The sequence below is a fragment of the Penicillium hordei genome, assembly GCF_028827395.1.
Source record: "Penicillium hordei strain IBT 12815 chromosome Unknown utg000002l_segment0_segment0, whole genome shotgun sequence".
Classification (NCBI taxonomy): Eukaryota; Fungi; Ascomycota; class Eurotiomycetes; order Eurotiales; family Aspergillaceae; genus Penicillium; species Penicillium hordei.
Window position 1 is genome coordinate 4408525 of NW_026623143.1, and position 16115 is coordinate 4424639.

The 16115-nt window shown below is 47.4% G+C and overlaps 7 protein-coding genes across 7 annotated transcripts; 3 read left to right on the forward strand and 4 right to left on the reverse strand.

Moving 5' to 3' along the window:
* Positions 1 to 578: 578 nt before the first annotated feature.
* Positions 579 to 1909, reverse strand: N7537_004983 (putative mitochondrial carrier protein; the record flags this gene model as incomplete). Its single annotated transcript, XM_056896040.1, has 6 exons — positions 579 to 797; positions 856 to 1193; positions 1253 to 1471; positions 1525 to 1598; positions 1655 to 1689; positions 1796 to 1909. 6 exons carry the CDS (start codon positions 1907 to 1909, stop codon positions 579 to 581), a joined length of 999 nt encoding a protein of 332 aa, XP_056755788.1.
* Positions 1910 to 3652: 1743 nt separating this feature from the next.
* N7537_004984 (putative sterol carrier protein) lies at positions 3653 to 5132 on the forward strand (the record flags this gene model as incomplete). Its single annotated transcript, XM_056896041.1, has 2 exons — positions 3653 to 4184; positions 4250 to 5132. Exons 1-2 carry the CDS (start codon positions 3691 to 3693, stop codon positions 5130 to 5132), a joined length of 1377 nt encoding a protein of 458 aa, XP_056755789.1. The 5' UTR covers positions 3653 to 3690.
* A 140-nt stretch (positions 5133 to 5272) lies between these two features.
* N7537_004985 (DUF3431 domain-containing protein) lies at positions 5273 to 6418 on the reverse strand (the record flags this gene model as incomplete). The annotated part of the gene is made up of 1 exon (XM_056896042.1): positions 5273 to 6418. The coding sequence occupies one exon, from the start codon at positions 6416 to 6418 to the stop codon at positions 5273 to 5275; it is 1146 nt and encodes a 381-aa protein (XP_056755790.1).
* Positions 6419 to 8078: 1660 nt separating this feature from the next.
* On the reverse strand, positions 8079 to 9477 carry N7537_004986 (Cytochrome P450; the record flags this gene model as incomplete). Its single annotated transcript, XM_056896043.1, has 6 exons — positions 8079 to 8259; positions 8331 to 8503; positions 8553 to 8939; positions 9001 to 9108; positions 9165 to 9271; positions 9327 to 9477. 6 exons carry the CDS (start codon positions 9475 to 9477, stop codon positions 8079 to 8081), a joined length of 1107 nt encoding a protein of 368 aa, XP_056755791.1.
* Positions 9478 to 10499: 1022 nt separating this feature from the next.
* Positions 10500 to 12714, forward strand: N7537_004987 (uncharacterized protein; the record flags this gene model as incomplete). The annotated part of the gene is made up of 11 exons (XM_056896044.1): positions 10500 to 10568; positions 10630 to 10650; positions 10716 to 10764; positions 10833 to 10908; positions 10968 to 11158; positions 11222 to 11256; positions 11312 to 11432; positions 11519 to 11862; positions 11917 to 12039; positions 12131 to 12536; positions 12596 to 12714. The coding sequence occupies 11 exons, from the start codon at positions 10500 to 10502 to the stop codon at positions 12712 to 12714; spliced, it is 1554 nt and encodes a 517-aa protein (XP_056755792.1).
* Positions 12715 to 14613: 1899 nt separating this feature from the next.
* On the forward strand, positions 14614 to 15105 carry N7537_004988 (uncharacterized protein; the record flags this gene model as incomplete). Its single annotated transcript, XM_056896045.1, has 2 exons — positions 14614 to 14748; positions 14806 to 15105. 2 exons carry the CDS (start codon positions 14614 to 14616, stop codon positions 15103 to 15105), a joined length of 435 nt encoding a protein of 144 aa, XP_056755793.1.
* Positions 15106 to 15397: 292 nt separating this feature from the next.
* On the reverse strand, positions 15398 to 16086 carry N7537_004989 (uncharacterized protein; the record flags this gene model as incomplete). Its single annotated transcript, XM_056896046.1, has 4 exons — positions 15398 to 15504; positions 15558 to 15636; positions 15694 to 15888; positions 15940 to 16086. The coding sequence occupies 4 exons, from the start codon at positions 16084 to 16086 to the stop codon at positions 15398 to 15400; spliced, it is 528 nt and encodes a 175-aa protein (XP_056755794.1).
* Positions 16087 to 16115: the final 29 nt, after the last annotated feature.

A 16115-nucleotide genomic window follows, 5' to 3' on the forward strand; every position in this document is an offset into this window, starting at 1 on the left:
CTCCAATACCTTGCGCGTGGCGTGGACTTGGATGGGCAGAAACAGAGTTTGCATTCTATTATTGTCGACAGTACACAGAGGTTTGTCGCAGAGACTTTCAGCATAACTCTTTCATCTAGATTTATTTATGCCCTCCTGTCAATTTTCTTTCTCGAAGAAGAGGGATTGCTAGATGCTTTTATGGACGCAATGTTAAGACCGAGCTTAGACAAAACGGTGCAATTGTTCAAGTCAGAAAGCAATCAGAGCATCGTTAGGCTAGCTATGGAACAGAAAACCTGGGCAAAGAAGTTGCAAGTGGCATTCAGACTATATGGCCGAGAAGATGCTGCCGATTATGAAGTTACCCTAGCGCTGCGAAGATTGCGCCCATTTGTTTAATATTTTTCCTTTCTTACATATCGCTTCGAAGTTTAATGATCCATTCTGCTATTTGCTAAAAATGAGCCTCAAGCTCATCCATGTATGTATATGAGTAATAAATACGAGAAAAGACCTCGATGTTCAAGGCACAATGGCAAAGAAAATGTTCAACCTATGGATCGTTATTTCATCCTAACGCGATCACCGTGTCTCTATCAATAGATAGTTTCCTTCGGCAGGTTATCGATGCGCATTCTAATGTACTCGAAAATGCTGAGCAGGATCATGTTGTTGACGCCGGTCCGTATAAGAATGATGGATAGGCCCTTGTACATGCTGGATTTGGCGACAGCTTTTGAGGCTTCACCAATTTCGCTGGATTTTCCTAGCAGAACACTCTGCGCACGAGTTTTGCGCGTATCGAGGGGATAAGTCTATGAGTCACGTTAGTATATGTTCGTCACAAAACGGCGGATCGGTCTGATCACATACGCAAAACCAAGGTACAGTGCTACAAATAGCACCGGCAATCATAGGTGCCCCGAAGGGATTGGTGTCCTGACCCATCTCCTTGGCTGCTACTTGCTTGACAGTCTCGTAAACACTGAAGTACAGGCCTGAGCCCACAGTGTCACGCAACGCATGCAAGCGGAAACCGGTGTAAAGACCCCAGAATCCATGGCGTATGTAGATCTTCTTGATGGCTTGGATGGTCCCCAAGCGGGGCTTGTGGCGCAAGGATTGGTCTCGGGCCGCATCCGGGGCAGCCATCGCGCGGTTCGACACTAGAACAGAGGTCTGGACGACATTCTTCGCCAACTCAAACGGGCCTGTGTTTGGATGTCAGCCTATCCCTTCCCACTCGTTCATGTGATCAATATAAGCATACAAGCAATAGGTGATGCCACCAAGCCAGCAACGAGGCCTGCAGTGGTGAAAGTAAGAATACCCGTCAGGGTGGGGGTGCTTCCAGGCTTTTTATAATGGTCCAAAGGGTTGGAACCAGTTACGCGCTCGACGTTATCGGCAATTATGTCCTTGAAGGCATTATACACAGTAAAGTTGACGACACGGACTACTGTGACACTCGCCAAGGGTGGAAGCGCGCCTAGGTGGTGGTTAGTCGACCCTTCCGCTGCCGACTCATGGATAGCGACTTACCAGCTACATATCCTCGAGGCCCTTCGGTGCGCCAGAGATAGCGAACACACTGCCATATGTTCTTGAAATTGTGTCTTTTAGATCAATTAGCATGCTAGTTCCCATCTCCAAGGCCACATAGAATACTCACGTCTGCATCCGAGTCTTAATGTTCTCTAAAGGAGTCTGCGCAACAAATTCCGGCAAATTAGCATTGTCTGTATCTGATATCATAGTGACAGAAACGAAGGGTGAGGATATCAAGCAATGTTCCGAGGAATCAGGCACTCACCACCGCCAGCGTCGCGCAAATGGTTGACGCCCCCGAAGCCACCTGGGTTTTGTACTTTTTGAGGAGTCTGTTGCGTGTGGCCTCATCCATGTTCCAAGCTTTGCGGTCTGACATGACGGCGGTTCTTGTGCGGTGAGTTGACGAGGGTGATGGTGCATGTTCAGAACTGTTGTCACTAGTCATCCCTGAACGTGCTCCATTGGCGGCGGCGAGGAATAGCTATAGTAATATCTCTCCGGTCGTGACAGAAGGTGGGATTCTGCACAGACTCTTACACTTGCAGGCTGGGGAACCCGATGGAACGCAAAGCGGTCTCTCAGAACTAGAGTAGACCGTTCAGCGTCCCACAATTGTCCATTAAATCGGCCCGACCAACCCAGATCTATCTTCAGTCTGTTGGAAAGTACCCCGGGAGACTCTCGCAGTGTAGATTGGCACGTTTGGAGCCGTCTTTGCAAAATTATAAGTATAGGTGCGAGATCGGTGGCCGAAACAATTACAGCCACAGGAATGATGCAACCCCGCTTTGCGAATAGGATCTAGGAGGTGTGGTGCAGGACTGAGCGGTTCAAGTGATGCTCTGGGAGAGTCCCTTGTTCCAGACAGTCTGGATCTTCTTGCCCAAGATGTATCGTCTGTAGCAATGGGTTACGGACTGTGATCGGGAGCTGTGGGAAGACGAAGACGACCATTAGTATCAATTTGCTTTCCCCGCAGTTCTCGATTTTCAATAACAGGACCAAACAGAATGCGAGTTTCTCAGTTTGACAAGTATAACTTACTATATTTCCACAGTATCTCACCAGACCGAAGGTGAGCTAATGCTATGTGAAGAAAGGAAGAGGGAAGTGCAGTAAAATGGCATGTGGACCGAGCTTAAACTAGGCGCTCAAAGCGGTTTAGGGCCAAACAGAGTGACGTCTTCGTGAACACCCGTGAATAGCGGAGAACAGTGAACATCTTCTTAGTGCTTACCCCCAGATCAGTTGCAAATGTAAGGAGTACATGATTGAAAATACCCAGTGGAAACGTGGTTTTGATCTAGAGACCCTGATCTCATTCTATTTGGCAAAAGTTATCCCACTATGTCAATCTCGGCACCGCCGCACATCTGCCGGTCGCGGTCTGATCATGTTGTTGTTGTCTTCTCTATACATTTCATGCAGAGACAGGAAATACTTTATGGTGTGCAGTATGCAAAACAGACTTTGGGAAGTTGATCACAGAAGGTTAGACCACGGATCATGGAGAGCTCTACAATATATGTGGAGGACAGTACTCCGTCACCAGGTAGCGCATGCATGGATTGGGCTCCTTACCACCCACCAATTATCGCATCCATCCAACCCGTAGAATGATTGTAAACTGAGATTCCAGACTCAAATCAACCCAATTTGGTGTGCGTGATTGAGAGATGCTGTAAATCATCATTAAGCAACAATCCAGTTCCCATCTCCATAGATAATCCAGCAATATAAACTTCTACAATTGGAGGCAAAATTAACGATGTCTGATTCCAACTGTGCTAGACTAGACTGGATTATGAATTGTTGATGTTGATTGCACGGAGTAGTCACCTTGTGTTGTCCTGTACGTCCCGGCCTTTATATATATATTTATGTTTTTTTCATGTGAGACCCAAGCTCAATCAAACACATGGTTTTCTTCTCTTTTCAGAACGCTCGAGCAAATTATTTTCGATGTTAATGTTGAGATTATGTGAACAAACTTGTGCAGTGCCACATTGTTCCTCGGGACCTCGGTCTCTCCCCGCAATTCCATGCTGAGCTCCCCACATCCGGGCCCGCTAATTCGTATTTATAAGGCGCTTCTTAAGTCGGACATATACCAAATTCACTTATCTTCATCTCTAACCATAAATCAACTCATACAATATGGGAAAAAAGCAAGGAACCCCCGCCTACGTCCTAGGCGTTGGCATGACCAAGTTTATCAAGCCACGCGGCAAGGTCGACTACCATGAGCTAGGCTATGAGGCCGGCATCAAAGCCATGCTCGACGCGAAGATCAACTACGATGAAGTTGACCAAGGTGTAGCATGCTACGTGTATGGTGACAGCACATGTGGCCAGCGCGTCTTCTACCAGTTCGGTCAGACCAGCATCCCTATATACAACGTCAACAACAATTGTTCGACTGGTTCGACTGGCCTCGCCATGGCCCGCACCATGGTTTCCCACGGTGCTGCAGACTGTGTGTTGGTCGTTGGCTTCGAGAAGATGAACCCTGGTAGCTTGCAAACCATGTACAACGATCGCGAGAACCCAACAGGACTGTTTGGAACGATGATGGCCGAGACGCGGGGTGTGACGAACGCGCCCGGTGCCGCACAGATGTTTGGAAACGCGGGTGTGGAATACAAGGAGAAGTACGCAGCCTCTCGAGACGATATCAACTCAAAGTAGAGATACCATGCTAACATGCGAAAAACAGGTACGGTGCTAAGAACGAGGACTTCGCCGAGATCGCCCGCATCAACCACGAGCACTCCAAGCGCAACCCCTACTCGCAATTCCAAACCGAATACACCCTCGACCAGATCATGAAGGCACCCATGATCCACGAGCCTCTGACCAAGCTGCAGTGCTGCCCAACCTCGGATGGCGGTGCCGCCGCTGTTATTGTCTCGCAGGACTTCCTCGATGCGCGACCACATCTGAAGGAACACGCCATTCTCATCGCCGGTCAGTGCCTTGCCACCGATACCGACACAGTCTACAACAAAAGTTCCATTGACCTAATGGGATTCGGCATGTCGCGCAAGGCGTGCCGCACTGCGGCGGCCGAGGCTGGTGTGAATGTCAAGGATATCAAGGTCTGCGAGCTGCACGATTGCTTCTCGGCCAATGAGATGATTACCATTGATGCACTGGAACTGTGTGAGCCCGGTCAAGCCCATGAGATGGTCCGCCGTGGCGATATCACGTACGGCGGGAAAATGGTTATCAACCCATCTGGCGGTCTCATCTCCAAGGGTCACCCGCTTGGTGCTACGGGTATTGCACAATGTGCTGAGTTGGTGTGGCACTTGCGTGGTTGGGCTAATAACCGCCTGGTTGACGGTACTTCCATGGCACTGCAGCACAACCTTGGTCTGGGTGGTGCCGTTGTTGTGACCGTCTACAAGCGTACTGATGGCAAGGCCGCTGTCGCTGTCCCCTCAGACGTTGTTGGCAAGATCAACGGTCTGGGCTACAACCCAGCTGTAGAGGCCAAGGGCTTCACTGACGAGCAGGCCAAGTCCGTCGTGAGCAAGACACACAGCTCTCAGTATGCCCTGTCAGACACCCAAGAGCGAGTCCTTGCCAGATTCTAGAGGAACAGGTAAAACATTATCTCGGTTAAACAATTTGTACATAACTCTATCAACTACACTTTAAATGACACGATGCATCCCAGTCTATCCCAATCTATATTATATAAACAAGTTTCAAAAACCACAAAATAATTCGTGAATCATGAGTGCGTCTTCTCCCAATCCTCAGGGAGCTTGTAATCTTTCGGCACAGAATACTGCCCTTTACAGGTCCCCGGGCCCCGACACTTCAAATCACACTTGCCATACAACCGACAATAGCACTCAGAAGCATTAGGACAAGCATCGCGATTCAACTGGTCAAGATGAATGCCCCCATCATCCCCATAGTTCGCAAAAAGAATATGCCAAAGATACGAAACAATCCGACCAGCCACACGGTCATCACTAGGCGCAGCCCTAGACCCCCGCTGGACATTCCGTGCAACCCCATCATCACTCCCATCGAGTAACCACTGCCGAAGCGCAATATACTCATCTCGATCATGTTGCCAGATCCGCTCGCGGGAAACAACAAACTGCGCACAGCACTGCGCGCGCACGGCATCATTCCGACCAAGACGAAGATGGAAAGCATTGCGAATCTCTTCGACACGTGCATCAGCATCCCCGCCAAAGATATGGCCAAGCGCCTTCGGCAGCGCTATATCCGATGCCGAGCGCGGACTCCACGGCGACACGGCGCTCGACAGTCTCATCTCGAGACTGCCCTGCGCCGGCACGGAAGAAGGACACGTTCCGACACTCCAGTCGCAGCGCAGATTGCTATACCCGGCGGGCTTTAGTGCGGCGCGGACATTCAGGCTGCGTAGGAGCGCGGCGTTGTCGTAGTCTGGGCGGTCATTGTGCCAAGCCCAGCGGCTGCCATGCACGAAAACGGCGCCGGCGGATGGTATGTCCGCATAGTTGTCGATTAGGAAGGTTAGGTAGGCCATTGCTTCATGTCCGCGGTTTGCGGGGACCTGGAGTAATTTGGAGGTTTTGTCTGCTGGCGCGTCCACTTCGTACATGCATACATGGTACTGGGTGCGGAGGGCTTCTAGCCAGGATGGGTCGCCATCCGTGGAGACATGTGAGACTATCAGGGCTGGTTTGGTTGTTTCTGCTAGACCGGGGCAGACTCCGCGGGCTTCCGGGATGATGGATGATGTTGTTTTGTAGCGAATTTTGGTCCAGGCGAAGAGTTTGTCTTTGGTTGATTGCGGGCGGTTTAGGTATAAGATGCAAAAGAGAATGCAGAGAAAGAAGATTAGTTGGATAAATGATCTTTGTACTTTTCGCCCCATTTTGTATATTTATTCCTGCAATTATATGTGTCTTCTCCCCTTTTGCCTGCAAACTGATATTTCAGATCTTTCGGAATATGCGGGACTGTTGATGCCTTAGGTGTGAATATCACCCCCTATTCGCAAGATCTGCGGGATCTGCGGGATTTGTGGAACTACCGCGACGTTTGGGTGTGGATGATGTTGTGGCGGCGACGAATGGTAGGGGCCAGCAGGGGAGGAGGGAGAGAGTTGGTTGCTAAGGAGAGCGATCTACCGACTATCTACCGAAAAGGATGTTAGTGCCTAAGGCACCACTGTGCGGCCTTGGACAACAGATGAATATGGGTTTTGACTCTGGCTATACCCTTACCTCTTGTTGTTGTGTATGGTCTTCGTTTCTATTCAACCTTAATGGCATTTGATGTTTCTACGTCCATAGTGGCAACAACTCTAATTTATAAAGTCGATTCCGAGTGTTCCAAATTGTTTCCAAAATGGGTCAGATCGACAGATGGATCTATCTATTTACCGCACATATATTACATCAAATCCAAAACCAAATGGGTGAAGACCCAGGTGGTTAGATATGACTTGGCCTCAAGAGGGGTTGACTCCGTCGATATGAAAAGTTTGAGAGGCCTCTATCGAAATTATACCCATTCCACCTCACTATATGATCAATCACTCTTAGTGTTCATTTAATTCTCTTTCCATTTCCCTTGCTATCTCTGACAACCTCCATCGTTACTCTTTTACATTTCTTCTTACCTTCTCAGTTTTCCTATTACAACTTCTCTTATTATTCCTGTCGTTCTCGTGCCAACTTTGCACGACTTTTCTACTATTCTCTTCGCCTTCTCGTATATCCTTGGTCGCTCAGCCACAGACTGTATTTTCGAATCACCCCGACATTTGGAGCTTTTTGTCCATCCTTTTGACAAATAATCGGCAAGCACGGTGGAGAGCTGGCAAATTTCTTGATTCCCGCGACCCAACCAATGGCCCTGGAACGTGACCAGTCTCAGTCCTGGAGTCATTACTCTGTGGGGGAAAAAAGAAATTTCCTTTCAAACCGCTTGAAGAATCAGAAACCGAGCTCACTATACCTTTATATTAGCACCAGGAGCAGTTACAGACGCCCGAGGATCAGCTTATGCTGATGTCAACGCCTGTCCGACCAAGGTGGCTTACAAAATTTGCGAGCAATGCCATTGCCCGTCTCGACTTTACGAACTGCAGCACATCTGCGGGTCATCTCATCAGCAACGGTGACGATTTCAAAACAACCACAACCGACTGCTCGTCACATCCACTTCCTGCTTGGGAACTTCTGCGAATGTGCAGCGAATGGCAATGCCAAGATGGGTTGCGATGCGAATAATCCCTGGTCGTCAACCGAAAATACGTTGCTAATGGTGGCTGAGCTAAATGAGAGGAGAGCCACACCCAGGGGCCTGAATTCCATGGAGTACGCGTCATCTGGGAAAGAATGAGCTGGAATTTAGCGAGGGTCAAGCTAATCTAAGTTATCATGTATGATTAGATCAGTTTACCCTAGACTGGTAGAAATTTCTAACCACAGAATCCTGTGGCGGACTCATCCCGGAATCCGTTGTTTCAGAGCCACCGTACTCCATGCCATGATCTTGTTTTCATTCAACTTTGTAGTAGAATATCCTTACAAGAGTCTTTTTGATACAACAACCTGCAATTTCCCAGTAGGGACCGCAGCAACCCATTCCAGTCGTGGGGGAAGGGTTGCCTCAACATCAACGTTGATCGTGGACTTTTCTAGCTGCTGGATACGATACTTTTTCAAGATCTGAGAGACTGATAGGTAAAGTTCCAAATATGCGAAGCTAGTCGTCGTCGTCGTCGCAGGTCAGTAAATCAAGAATAACAGCTGTATATGAATGCAGGTGATACATACTGATTGCCAATGCAGGTGCTGGAGCCCTTGGAAAACGGGATATAATAATCGCTGCGCAAAGTAACAGAGTCTTCGTCTTCTCTCTCGAGCCATCGATTAGGCCGATAATAATGAGGCCCAGGGAAAGCAGTCTCGTCATGTAGATACCAGATAGGCGAGCTGGAAATCATAGTCTGCGAAGTGTTAGCCAGATAACGGTGCAGTTTGTGTAAAAGAACCTACACCACCCGGAATGTGCTTTCCAGCGAGCAACGATCCTCCCGTCGGTACAATCCTAGGTAGCATAGCTGATGCTGCTCCAGTCCATCTAATTCCCTCCTTCACGCAAGCTGCCAATCTTGGTATTGACTCGAGCTCCGTCATATCCGTAGTCCAATTAGCAGTCTTTAAGTCCGAAACAAGATCATCTTGCAAGGACTGGTTAAGGGACAGTGCCCATAATATGTGAGCGAGTGTGGCAGAGGTTGTGTCAGTGCCAGGACCTAACATCTCCTTGCTTTCTGACAAGGCAGACTCCGGGGAGATCCTCTCCCCGGCCATAACCTTCAGAAATGAGACCTCGGGTGCTTTTTCAGAATCTGCAGCAAGTTTCAGCTGCTCGCTTGCCCACTAAAATACTTGTTAAGGTTCTCATCGTGGGTGGTATTTTCGAGCTTTGGGTGATACATACCCCTTCAAACTCCTTGCTTGACTTCGATGAGCCACCCCAACCGGTAACTCGAGAAGTGACTTCACCAATCATATCATATGTTCTCATTATAGAGGGGAAGTTTGTGTGCTAAAAAAAAGCCTCATATCAGCGTTGTCCTCGGGTAATGCAGTCATGGTATATACCAGTGACATTTTTGAGGACTTCAAATCGTTTTCTTTGACGATTTGTAGTTCTTCTCCTTCCATCAAAGATTCAATCGCTCCAATAGAACTTCCAAACGCGAATCTTGCTAAACTCATCACGTCAAACATCACGTTGTGGTCATTTACCGGATATTCACTTACAGACGATATCCGCTTCAAGGGCTCGACATGTGGGAATCAAGTCAAGTGATCCCTGGCTTAGATTATCAAGCAGGGTATTGAAACTCGATATTTCTTCTACCATCATCTGCGTGAGGATGGGCACTTTACTTCGATTGAAGAGAACACCCATGTGCCGGCGCCGCTGTGCATGTTCTTTGGGGTCTCTACAAATACAAGTTAGGAAATCCCTTGTCTTCTCTTTATCTGACACTCACGTAATTGAAAAAAGGGCCGGGTGTCCATCTTGAACGAACTGGCTGTAGACTCGAGGGTCCTTCACAAATTTACTGCCCGCTGCATGTACGCGCTTGTAAATATCGAGGGAGTAGAAGGATACTTCATTAGGACCGATTCGAACCAAAGGACCTTGAAATTTGTGAGAATATGTTGCAGAATTGAAGTATTAATTTGAGCCAACCGCTGTTAGGGCTTTGTTCCACATTTGAAAAATAGCAAAAATCAGTTCTCAGAGCTAGAACTCACCAAGTCGTTTGTGTAATTTGGGTAGTTCCAAAGTTAGGCGTCCTCGATACTCTGTGGGAAATTCCCATAGTAAACGTGATATTGGTACAAGTATATTGGCGTTCGGGATGTGTGATAGAGGAGAAAAATAGTACGTATGAACAATCTTTCCGAACGATCAGTTAGTTCTCTTAGGTCAACAAGTTCCTTGGCATACCCAAATAACAACCCCAAGAGCTATAAGGAGGCCCCAAATCAACGATGACATGACTTCTACAATGTCAGCGTTTTGTTTCGTTGGTAACCAGCGAAATTACTGAATGCTTTATAAGAACCAATTTAACTAAACACCCCATCGCTTATACCTTCCCTTCTGTATATTACTCGAGTTTCTTAATAAAAACGCCATATCTAGTACACGCGGGTTAGCTTTTGCGCCGTGATAACACCACCGGGACCGTTTGTGGCATAATCTTGCGCCATACGCAATCATTCCGTGAAGAAGCCGAGGTCCACATTCAAGCCTTCATCCCAATAAATTTTATCACCGATACTATATATGACAAGAGTAGTAAATAATGCTGTTGAAGGTTTAGCCCTAATAAAATTTGCCCCTATTTATTCTACTTGGTCCCCTCGTAGGATCCGGTCTGGAACGGCACGTACTTCACTTTCACGTACATCGGAGCCATGGCAGATCTTAAGAATCCTGAAGACTCCCTTGCGCAGGAGGTAAATGCCAGTGATGAAAATACATTGGTATGATATCGTCCAAGTGCAATAAAGATATGGCACGAATTGACATCTGCGGCTTTCATAGGAGCGTCTAGGATATAAACAAGTGAGTGGAATGATATATATCTTCTATTCAAGAATTGTACACTGACTTCAAACGTATTGACATAGGTTCTTCATCGCAGTTACTCACTCTTTGAGAATTTCTCAACTTCGTTCGGTATTTATTGTTCTCTTTCTTCTCACGATGTGGGGGCCAGGCTCTTGGTCATTAACTCTTTCGATCAGCTGCCCTGTATTTCGTCGGTGGTGTCCGAGTGACATTTACAACAGGTATCGCAGCTGGAGGACCATTGGCTTATTGGTATGATCCAGAAACCGATTTAAGGGCAACAAAGGTAGCCTTATTAACGTGTATATCAGGACGAGTTACATTGTAACCTGTGTGTTTACATTCATCACAGCAGCTGTGATTGCAGAAGCGTGCTCAGCTTCTCCATCTGCTGGTTCGATTTATCTATGGGCTGCGGAGGCAGGTGGTAAAAGGTTTGGGCGACTCTTTGGCTTCATTGTAGCCTGGTGGAGCACAACAGCCTGGACAACATTCTGCGCCAGTAAGTCCCCCAGGCGTTATTTTTTTTTCGTCCACATTTGGATTAACTGATTTACAATAATAGGCAATACTCAGTCAGCTGTAAACTACATGCTTTCGGTGCGTATTATGTTATTATATCTGTCGGTTTTGGCTCTAAACTGACTCAGCTTAGGAACTGGCTGTTTTCAATGTCGACTTTCCCACTGATGTCTCAAATATCAAGTTCCGTGCTGTTCAATGGATGTGCACTGAAGTCCTCCTGGCTTTAGCAGCACTAATGAACCTCGCATCTGGTAAGATGGCCTGCGCAGATATTATCATCTCTTAATATTCGCCCACAGTTGGACTTTTTGACAATAATGCTGATTTCAATTTACAGCGCGGGTATTCAAATATGTCTTTTGGTTCTCGACCGGTGCTGTCTTTCTGGACTTCATATTGAACGTCATTTGGCTTCCAATCGGTGCGCACAACACCTTTGGCCTGCGGACAGCCAATGAAGCATTTATGACTACATATAACGGTACAGGAGCTCCGGCTGGTTGGAACTGGTGTCTTTCATATCTGGCGACAGCCGGTATTTTGATCGGTTTTGATGCTTCGGGTCATGTCGCCGAAGAGACTAAGAATGCCGCCGTCAATGCCGCCAAGGGTATCTTCTGGAGTACAGTTGTCAGTGGAGTTCTTGGCTTCTCTGCCGTGATCTTATTCCTTTTCACTTCAGTATGTTCGTCCAGGAGCTTCTCTTCTAGATTCCAGAAACTAACAATTTGCCAGCCGCCAATCGATGTTCTCTTCTCATATGACGCACCCCAACCTTTCGTGCCCTTGTATGCTGCACTTCTTGGTGAGGGTGGACACATTGTGATGAATGTGCTCTCGGTTGTAGCTCTATGGCTGGTATGTTTTCTGTTGCTCTTAAACTCCCTACAACTAATTGTAAAAGATCAAATGGTTGATCTGGAAGAGGACATGCTAACCTATATGATAGAATACCGCCATCGCCATTACGGCAGCCTCCCGTCTAGTTTTCGCCGTCGCCCGTGATGGAGTACTTCCACTATCTGGATGGGTATCGCGGGTCTCTGCGGAGGGTCAGCCTAGGAACGCAGTCCTTGTTGTATGGGGCGTGGCCGCGGTTATTACCTGCACTATTCTGCCGTCCGCAGTGGCATTTACATCTCTGGTCTCAGCTGCTGGTGTTCCTTCAGCTGCTGCCTACGGACTCATTAGCCTTGGAAGGTTGACTTTGACCTCCGGGGAGAAGCTTGAGGCAAAATGGTCTCTCGGGCGGCTAAGCAAACCATTCCAGTTCATCTCGGTTTTGTGGAATGGCTGGGTTGTCGCGGTGCTCTTCTCGCCATATTCGTTTCCCGTTGAAGCCTCCACTCTAAATTGTAGGTGTCGTCTGCTATTAGCGGTCATTGGAAGAGACTTTGTGCTAATATATGCTTAGATGCGCCAATTATCCTAGGTATTGTCACTATCTTCGCGCTCATCTCTTGGTTCTTCACTCCGGCTACAGCGTGGGTACCGCGGGGCCGGCTTTCTCGTCCAGTTGAGGATCCGGAATGAGTTGTGCGCGTTGAATTGCTCGTTTCGTGACTTTCACTGGTAAAAAAAACATGAAGAAGTTATAAATGACAACGAGAAAATACTGCGAACCACTTTAATTCTTAATTATTGATTTCCAATCATTGGAACCATGATTATATATATTGCCCACACCGCACCCTAAATTTCCAAATATATATCTTAATTTTCAAATTGTGCGAGATTTATCAAATGTATAGCAAGAATGACTTGGGTGATCATACGAGGTTGTCAAATTGAAATCGAAACCATAGAGATGGTGTTGGCATCAAAAGGAGGCTGGCCCACAAAGACCATATTAGTCATGTGATCCATGACATAATCCGCGCTACTGACCCCGTCGAATAAAATTTTGCAAGCGGCTTTCTCTTTTCCTTTCTTTCTTCACTTCAAAACATATACACGGTCCCCAACACACTCTTGTCGATGGAATAACCTCACTCTATCTACATATTTTAGCTTAGGGACCCAGACCGAAGAATGCTCGTTCTAATCCCGCCCCCTGACATTCAGCCAGAGGGGAACGGGTTCGCTTTTGAGCCAACATCCCCAAAATCATGTATTGATATGAACCTTGCGATTTAGTCTTGGAGAGCTTGATGCTTTTGGAACCCGTGTTTACTCGCAGGGACCAGCTTTGGCTGGTACTGAACTCTTAATGCTTGGGTTTCAACCCCTGCGAGGCACTCGTCCCTCAACTTACATGGTCATTTCCTCCAGACAGGGATGATCATATTCGCGCTTTTTTTTATTCGCTAACTCCACACAGCTAGATAGATGTAAACAACCTTGGCATCTTCGAAGTCTTGTCTGTCATATCTTGATGTTTGAGGTCAAAAAGATGCCAAAACTAAGCCCTCACAGTTGGATACGTCCTTCTGGAGACTCCCTCGTGTTACGTCCGCTCCCTCCATGGGGCTGTGCGTGTCAAAGTTGGGAGATACATTCTTTGTAAACATCCATAAATTGTGAATGATAGTTCCACCAGTGGCTTGCGACAGAAGCGCTGCCTCGTGATATCGGAGAAAAAGACGAAGAATGGTCCGTCGTTGTGGCATGCTGTAGATCTGCATCGCACATTAGGTCCTTGCTAGGGACTTGCAGCAACCTTTCGTCAAAGACCTACTTCTCTATCCCTGCGGGGATCTTGTTCCTGCATTTTGAGTAGTCGGATGACGGGTAATTCTGAAAGTAAAGACCGTGAAACCTGCACAGGTCCTCAGGACTTGGTTGGTTAAAGCCAGCATGAAAACTGCTAAGCGCTCGTGTATGGCTGGGATGATGGAGGGTTAGGCCTAAGTATGCGATCCTTACCACTTCAGCGTTTCAACACGGAATGCGGGACGAGTTATCATGAGGCGTGTTCCATTGGTCACCTTCCCTTGCTGTTATTTACGGATTCACGATCGTTGAATATCCCTTGATTGATCCTACGCCAATCATTAGCTGCACGGATATACTTCGAGGTAGGAGGCGTTAACACCCATACCAATCTATGGACGAATGAATCGAATCGTTTCTCCCCCGAAACAGTCTTTGGACATAGTTAAAGGGCTCATAAAATAACACGGTAATACTATGTTGTTTTATCCCCGAAGGGAGTCCAAATACCACGCAAAGACGCGCGTTAGCTAGTTGCAACAAGGCTCTCCACCCAAGCCCCCCTGGCCTTTCATTCTCTCCATGATATGATCGAAGGGGCTGCATATAAATCCGATGTAACTCCCGCAGAGCCAGGGGCTCTATTTCTCCCAGCGACCTGCCCACCTGAAATACTCACCTCATTTTCCCAGACTATTACCATTTACACTCGTTTGGAGACAATTATTTGGACATATCTTCCTTGATCTATAACCTTGTTAACATACACCACCATTCACAATGGCCCGATTCAGTCTCTCATTACTCTCTATTTTCCTCGTCCTTGCGGTCGTCACCCTTTCCATGCCCACCAAGCGTGATGAGCAAGCCGCCACTAAACCGTTTGCCCTCGATAGTACTGTTGGCAATTTGATGGTTAGTCAACTGCTCCAAATTCCCCATGACCTGTACCATATTAACCAATGAATCTAGCATGCCACCAAATTGATGGATGGTCTTGACAAGGATAGCCAAAAGGAAAAAGAGGACAAGAAGGCGGCCCAAAAAGAGGAGGCTCAAAATGAGGAGGCCAAGACCTATGCGAAGCTGGCTGAGCAGAGCGCGCCTGCTGGCCAGCCTACTCCCACTCCCACCCCTACCAAGAAGCTTTCCTCCGGCAATTTTGTGACCCCAACTGCTACTCCCACCCACAAGCCCACATCTGAGCCTAACGCCTTGGGCAGTATTCCCTTCATCGGTGGTATTCTCGGTGGCTCCGGAGTCGGTATCTAATTGATCGAGCCCGGTATATGAGACTGGATACGAGGGTGTTGCAAAGTATGTGATGAACGCTGTTCTCTTTCGGCGGACGGTGGTTCGTTGATATTTATATTCGTTATTACTTTTGTTTGCAAGGGGAAAATGGTCAATGAGATCCTTGTCAAGTTTCACGATTAATTTGTTATGATTAGTTCCATTGGTTGTCTGCAGGGTCTTGTTCCTAATCTGTCCTTCGTAAAACTGTATCAGCTAATGTGCTTGTTCGAACAAAACACATCCTCTTTCCCTCTAAGTCGTAGTCGCATCATGAGCTCGGGTAGCGGGTTGCCTGTTGTTGGCCTTCATGAAGTCCCGTGTAGTAGCCTGCATAGTACCACGACATCATGAGGTTCTTTAAGGACTCATCTTGGACTAGAAGTATATGTTAGTAATCTGAATCAATGTGTCCCGAAGGTGGAGCATACTATTTGCCATGATGGGGTGCGGCATAGGCATAGTAGTAGTGGAAGCCGCCGACCTGGCATCAGCCACGGGTTGAGAAGGCTATATATCGTCAGAAAATCCTTTGATGAGGAACGCATCGATAAAACGGCAATATACCTCAGGAGCAGACTCGGAAATGTGGTCGTCAATGGTCATTGGGACGTCCTCATCTGCAGGTTTGGTGACATCATCCTCGGTAGCTTTGGCACCTTCAGTATCGTCGTGAGATATAGCTGGAGAAATACCAGTGTCTTCTGCTTCTTTCAAGACATCTTCAACATTTTCACCCTTGGCGTGAATGCTCCAATAATGCTGCCGTCAGGTTAGATATCGGTCACGTGAATCGTATATTTGGCGACTGACCTGGTATTCCTCGACAGCATCGTCCCAGGACTGAACCAGGGCAGAATCATCCCAGACCTCCGCGTGTGTCAAGGGCCCTTTTTTATTCTTCCCCATTTTCTTGGCCCATTTGGGGTTGGAGTATTTTGGGTTGTAACAAGTAAACATCTTGGCGGTGACAGTGGTAATGGTCGAGG